Genomic DNA, 6,747 nt, shown 5'->3' with positions numbered 1-6,747 from the left:
AAAGAGTGTAAACAGCTTTGGTAGATCGATCTGTCTTGTGTAGATGTGCGTTGATCTTCTCCTACTATACATCAATCACCAAGTCACCGCTAGCCCAGGGTGCAAAAGTACAGACCGTTGCACCTGACCCGACCAATGGCACCAGCCAGCCATCACGTCGCGTGGATCCCAACGTTCACAAGCTAAGCCACGACGCCGATATTCCGGGTGCAAGTGCAACCGGCAAAGCATCGATTCGAAAGGCACACAGCACGCACGCATGCACGCACGCAGTCGCAATGGGGTGGCACAGGGGCGCGCCGCACGAAAAAGGAGACAGACCACCGGCACGTGCATGCCTCCTCCTCTACGTAGTAGTACGTAGCTTGAGGCGACCGCCAAAAGCAAGGCACCCCACAGCGTGTAAAGCCGGCCTGCTCGATCAGCTCACGTACGCGGCATGCATGTGCCTACGACTACAAATACGTACGTACCCCGGCCGCCTATACCCATCGACCAATACAAGCATCATCGAGAGTGCAGTTTCTACTTTGTACTAGCTAGCAATGTCGAGCCGTAGATCTTGTGGCCTGGTGCTCGCCTGCGCCGCCCTCATGGCGGCGGTGGCCGGCGCGGCGCAGTACAACGTCGGCGGCGACAACGGCTGGGGCGTGCCCGGCGCCGGCGCCGAGTCCTACAACACCTGGGCCGAGAAGACCACCTTCCAGGTCGGCGACCAGCTCGGTACGTAACCGCACGACCACCTTTCATTTTGCATCTCGGCGACGTGATTTTGATGTGTGTGTGTGTGGTTCATGCGCATGCGTTGCGTGTGCAGTGTTCGTGTACCCCAAGGACAAGGACTCGGTGCTGCTGGTGGCGCCGGCCGACTACAACGCTTGCAACACCAACACGTACGACAAGCAGTTCACCGACGGCAACACCGTCTTCGACCTCGACCGCGCCGGCGCCTTCTTCTTCATCAGCGGCGTCGACGCCAACTGCCGCGCCAACGAGAAGCTCATCGTCATGGTCGCCGCCGCCGCCAAGGGCGCTCCCACGCCCAGCCAGGGGTCACCCGCAGCAACAGCAACGACCCCGCCGTCTTCTCCCTCAGGTGGCGCCCCGCCAAACTCCCCAGCAGCCCCAAATGCTCCGGCGGGTAACTCAACGCCGGCCAAGGACGCGCCTCCTGGAGCCGCCAGCGGCGCCGGCCTCACGGTGGCAGGCCTCGCCGGCTCGTTCGCGGCATTGTTTGGATACGCCATGCTTGCTTTCTAGTACTGCTTTCCAAACCTATCTTTCACTGCTCCTTTTCAAAGCCGGGAAACTATTTGCTCCTTTTCAGAGGGCAATGTGTCTCTCTGCTCATATTCTTTTCCGTTATGGTCAATGACAAATGCAATATGATGGTTCCTGAATGAGATAGCACTCAGCATTGGCATTCCAGCACAACATATTATCAGATATATTACTAATAAGAGCCAACCATATTATCAGAAACCATAATAAGGCATGTTCGGACTAGAATATTTTTGCATAAATACACGATCAGAGATGTTCTGAAGCGAAGCACAGCTCTGAAACTGACAGTAAACAAATCCGAACTTGGAGTAAACTGATCGGCAACTACATAGGATCTATAAGGCTATTCGAACACCGAATTCTCGATCACGGCCATGAGAGACGATGAAAAAGAGGCGTCTACAGCCTCCTTCCTCTCCTACCACCCTTTCTGCGGGTGCTGTCAGTGGGAACGGGGGTCACGTCCTCTGCAAAGAGAATCAGACATACAATTATTAGTTCTATGCCCAATAAGGACGAGACCACAATGAAACAGCAAAGTAACAAGATATGTGTTCTTCATTTGCATATATGCGGCGGGAAGTCAGAATTTACCAATGCGTCCAATTTTCATGCCAGAACGAGCGAGTGCCCTGAGAGCGGATTGAGCACCAGGTCCAGGAGTCTTGGTCTTGTTGCCTCCAGTGGCACGGAGCTTAATGTGCAAAGCAGTGATGCCGAGCTCCTGGAAGCGCGAGTGGAAAACATATAAGAATCCTGGATGTAGGCACCTGAACAGAAAATAGTCCAATGAAAGCCCATACAAACCTTGCAACGTGTCGCCACATCTTGAGAAGCGAGCATAGCTGCATATGGTGATGACTCGTCACGATCAGCCTTGACCTTCATTCCACCTGCATTGATTATGGGACAATCAAATTTACTTTTAAACCATAAAAAATATAGCTAGATCACGAAAAGAAAATTTAAGTATGGAGCATACCAGTGATACGAACAAGGGTCTCTCTCCCGGACAAGTCAGTGACGTGCTGCAGATGGAGGCTAACACCAGTAAGAAACCGAACAGCACATGACGGTGACAACCATAATAAAGCATGTAATAGGCAAACCAGTACATACGATGAATGTGTCATTGAATGATGCAAAGACATGAGCAACTCCGAAGACATGCTCCCCTTCACGGACAGCAGGTCCAAGAGTAACATTCTCCTCCTTAGGCTCCCTGGTTTTCCTCTTCGACTAGCAAGGCAAATCAGATTTAGCTGAGTACATACTTGACATAATTGCATAACAACATTGAATTAAATTTCACTGTCACAGTAGCAACATTCCAAGTTGGGTATAACAAATTGCATGCAATAACCTGTCATGCAGTTGCACAATGACAGCTAAAACTAAGTGGAAACTGCATAACAGAAAGTTGAACATGTAATGTAACTAATCAACGGAGCATACTAAGAATTGTTTCTACAACCTGCCAAATGCAGAACTCACATCAACTAAATGGAAAAGGTATTAACTGCAAAATTGTATTCACTTACACTACTATATCCCAAGTTGAGTGTAACTAATTTCATGCCAAAACTTGTCATGTTGTAGCATGATGACAACAAAAACTAGAGTGGAAATGCGTATGAGCAGACAATATGTAACTAATCAGAGCAGCATACTGAGAATTCTTTCAAAATCTGCCAATGCAGTATTCTTCTCAGCAAGTAAACAAAAGGAATGTCAAATGAGTTTAAGTTAAATCTTAGCCTCTTCAGTAATCATCTAAGTGTGAACGGCAAGTGTGTATAAATGAATTAGTAAAAGACTGTGGCTCTTGGGAATGTTTGTGAACGAAAACCAGATTTAACCCCTGCCAATATGAGCGCCCCAAATCATTTGGAACACACGCAAACAGTTCGCCACTAAGATCATCACCTACAAAACACAGAAACCCTTCATCCAGATCGAACTTGAAATCTCTCTACCAGTTCAGCTGTTCTTTTTCTCGAATACGTTCAGCTGTTAAAAAATCAAAGCACCAGGTTACAGTTCCAGTCTCTACTCTCTAGGCACCTAAATCGCAGAGCTACAGCCAGCCAGTTCCATCATACGCCATCACTGAATGATACTGCAAAAGTTCCATAAAAATGGCAGAACGCCTTAGATCACAAACTGCAGCTGCACATCTTGCCGGATTCCCCTAACTGAACTAGCGTCCGCACAGCGAATCCGTCGCGCGAACTCGACAGCCATGGAAATGCCAGGTGAGGGGCGACGGAGGCGAAGGCATACCATGGTGGACCGAGGCGACGAGGGATCGAGGCGCCTTCTCCTTGTGCTTCAGGTCGCGAGCTCGCCGCCGCCGCCGCCGGAGTTTCGTTAAGTGTGAGAAAGGTATTAGCGGGAGAGGTTATATGCGACGGCGGCGGATGCCGGGTACTAGGGTTTAATGCGGAGGCTGAAGCAGTGTCTGCAAGTGGGACCGGTGATCGCATGGGCCTAGATGGCCGCCCAGGCCAGAAAAAAAAGGCAGCAAATGGGCTCATTTATTAGTACGGTTGGGCTCATTTATTAGTACGGTTGGGCTCACACCTCATGAAGGTACACTGAAAATGGTAATTTATCTCTTATTCAACAAGTAATTCATATTTTGGCCTATTTTTAACCCCCAAAGGGTTACAATCTATCATGTGTGCATCGAGTTGTGAAGGAGATGTCGACACATGTACGTACGCCCGTGCATATGAGGCTTGCATTAAGTTTACCACACTTGTGTTTCTATCATGTAATCATGTACTAAAAATTTGTTCATGTGAAAACTTGCTGTAGTATGCACGTTGCACGATTTGTTTTTGTGTGCAGGGCACAATATACATGGTTTTATTTTTTTTGGAAAAGAATGCGTAAATTCTCATGTTAATGGTAGATGTTGCTTCTCTTTAAACTATACTATCCAAATTCCAAATGTCAATTTTCAAAGAACTTTCATGAAGTATTTAGTCAGATGGTTGGTCAGTGTATTATTTGTACCATTTTTGGCTCTATATTTGCAAAAGTTGCTTCGGTGTATTCATAAGGTTTGGTTAGTTCAGCACTTGCAAAATAATGTCCCATTTTGTGTATCAGGTCCATCCTTCCATCATTTTTTTTCATAAACACGGATTAATTATGGAAAAGAGGTGAAATATCTCTGGAAACATTGTGTCTTCAAAATGATGGTAATGGCATATATCTTCTGCGGCTTGCAACATTGTGTCTTCAACTGAACTTGCGCAGAACTCATGATGTTGCAGGATAGATTAGAGTTATACTTGAAGGGAAATTCAACCATAAATAATTAATATCTCTTATTGTCTTATAATATGTGCTCCGAAAGGAATATGCATGACACTGAAGTATGTTGAAGACACAAAGTAATATCAATCTGACTATTATGTATGTCGTCCTTCGTGAAAAATGAGCTTGCTTTGTTTTTAGTCCTTTGAGAAAACTGAGCTTAGTTTTTTTTTGTATCTCTCGCAAATAAACCCGTTTGGTGCATCCTAGCTCCAAATAAGGAGGTTTTTTTACTGCAATGCAGTATCTTAAGGTTAATGCAGAATGCTAATAGGCTAATGCAGAAAATCATGTGTTATATATGTTCCGCCACAATTCCATGGTCTGGGCTTCTTCATGTTTTTCTCAAGGATTTAAAATCACATGCTCATCTTTGCGGTTGCTCGAGGAAGCATGGGTTCAGTGATAGATGAGAGTCAAATAAAAAAAAAGGAGAATTACACTTTTGCCCCTAGTTGTGTCAGCCTGTGGGTTTTGCCCTTAAATTTTTTTTTGCTCTGCTCAGTTTTGCCCTTTGTTTTGTCTCTGGGGTTGTCTGTGTGCTATTTGATTGTTTGACCAATACTTCAAAAATTCATTAAAAATTTCATATGAGCTCATAAAAATGCAAATAAAATATCAAAATATTCAGAAAAACATTATCTTTATGTGCATGTCATTTGTACTTATGAGAACTTAATTGGTTAGATTTCTTGTGAAGGAACCACTTTCCCGGATTCAAATCTTAGACTTGATGCTAGTGGTCATTTTGTCATGATTTATCCTATACTTTCAGGCCATGCTCTTCAATGGGAGCCAATGTTTCTATTAACCACGAGGCCTTGGCACCATAGGTGACCTTGAACGGCATTGTTTAAAAGGTGTACAAATATGTCGCACAAGCACACAAGTAGTGGAGGTTAAAACTGAAATTCACTCTATTTTCTTTAACAATTTTTGAGAACCTTGAGGCTGCTTGCAACGGCATGCACGCACAAGCACAACTCCAAAGGGCTAACACATTTCATTCGCCAGCGTCCGTTTTGATCCATGCGGACCAGAAACACGGCCCAATGCACCAACACAAATGGATGGATGCTCGTTTTCATGTCCACTTCGACCTATTTCCAGCACAAATTTGGTCTGGTTTTGGATCCGCGCGAAAACACTCCTCGGACACCCGCAACGTCCTCCTCTTGTCCTCCACTGACCCGCTTGTTGGTGGCACACATGCCATTCCAACCCCCTCCCAAAATGAGCTTGGGCTCCCCAGCCTCGTCGTCGTAGCCGCCACCACCCAGCTTCCGGCCTCTTCGCCACCTCCGGCACCCCACCCATTCGGCACCGCATCCACCGTCGACGTTGGCTCCACTTTTTGCCGCAGATGGTGTAGCTCGCGGACCGTACCCTACCAAGGGGCGTCGCCGCCCTTCCGCACACCACCACCACCTCCACGGTTGGAGGCATAGATTGTATGTACTAAGAATGGAAGAATTCTCCATTTGCTTGGCAGGGGCAATATAAGGGACATGTCGATGGTTGCACGGCTATACTTGAAGTTTTGGCATCATAAGATCTCTTGATTTGGCACCCCTTTTTTGACATGGTAGGTTCTCACAATGACATCAACGTGCTTCAGTGCTCTCCGGTGTTCTCGAGGCTTTCGGAAAGCAACGACCCATAGGTCAAGTATAACATCACTTGCCACCAACACAATAAGGGATACTACCTAGCTGAACCCCAAGGAGAGAGGAGGGCTAGGTTTGCCGAAGAACAAGAGAGTGCTAGGAAAAGAGTGCACAACATGATCGTAGAGGATAAGCGTGATGACAATATTTTTTTAGGATGGATTACCATAGTGAAAACGTTGAGGCTGAGAGTAGAGTGGCAACGTTTGTACAGTTCATCCAATTTAATCTTAAAATACGTGATCGTGTAACTCATAGTCAATTTCAAAATGATTTGATTGAGCATAAGTGGACTCCTCTTTTTCCTTCCTACAATTTTCAGGCCACGCGTCACCTCTTTCGACGGCCAGTGGTCACCGTCTCGTCACCGGCCATATATGGACAAAAGTTGAGACGAAAACGTAATTCTCAGATGTGTATGTATACCGTCTTCGTGCCCGGCTGCGCACGGCGTTGCTGAGCTTCTCAG

The 6,747-nt window shown here is 46.4% G+C and overlaps 2 protein-coding genes across 2 annotated transcripts; one reads left to right on the top strand and one right to left on the bottom strand.

Annotated features, from left to right (window-relative positions):
* Positions 1–483: 483 nt before the first annotated feature.
* On the top strand, positions 484–1,400 carry LOC125530877 (early nodulin-like protein 1). Its single transcript, XM_048695299.1, has 2 exons — positions 484–723; positions 818–1,400. The coding sequence occupies exons 1-2, from the start codon at positions 546–548 to the stop codon at positions 1,258–1,260; spliced, it is 621 nt and encodes a 206-aa protein (XP_048551256.1). The 5' UTR covers positions 484–545; the 3' UTR covers positions 1,261–1,400.
* Positions 1,401–1,448: 48 nt separating this feature from the next.
* On the bottom strand, positions 1,449–3,732 carry LOC125530878 (40S ribosomal protein S14-3). The gene is made up of 6 exons (XM_048695300.1): positions 3,568–3,732; positions 2,404–2,523; positions 2,267–2,312; positions 2,092–2,177; positions 1,879–2,008; positions 1,449–1,751 (listed from the first exon to the last, which is right to left on the bottom strand). Exons 1-6 carry the CDS (start codon positions 3,568–3,570, stop codon positions 1,684–1,686), a joined length of 453 nt encoding a protein of 150 aa, XP_048551257.1. The 5' UTR covers positions 3,571–3,732; the 3' UTR covers positions 1,449–1,683.
* Between the last annotated feature and the right edge of the window lie 3,015 nt (positions 3,733–6,747).

Source organism: Triticum urartu, unplaced genomic scaffold (assembly GCF_003073215.2).
Source record: "Triticum urartu cultivar G1812 unplaced genomic scaffold, Tu2.1 TuUngrouped_contig_6627, whole genome shotgun sequence".
NCBI classification, from domain to species: Eukaryota; Viridiplantae; Streptophyta; class Magnoliopsida; order Poales; family Poaceae; genus Triticum; species Triticum urartu.
The sequence above is the reverse complement of the archived record's forward strand: the minus strand, read 5'-3'. Positions and strand labels throughout refer to the sequence as shown.

Bases quoted from the DNA above. Each gene is read 5' to 3' on its own strand.
- LOC125530877 (XM_048695299.1), top strand. From the start codon at position 546: ATGTCGAGCCGTAGATCTTGTGGCCTGGTGCTCGCCTGCGCCGCCCTC. The intron at 724-817 runs GTACGTAACCGC...TTGCGTGTGCAG, and splicing joins CCAGGTCGGCGACCAGCTCG to TGTTCGTGTACCCCAAGGAC.
- LOC125530878 (XM_048695300.1), bottom strand. The intron at 2,178-2,266 runs GTATGCTCCATA...TAATCAATGCAG, and splicing joins GACCCTTGTTCGTATCACTG to GTGGAATGAAGGTCAAGGCT. The intron at 2,009-2,091 runs GTTTGTATGGGC...TCGCGCTTCCAG, and splicing joins ATGTGGCGACACGTTGCAAG to GAGCTCGGCATCACTGCTTT.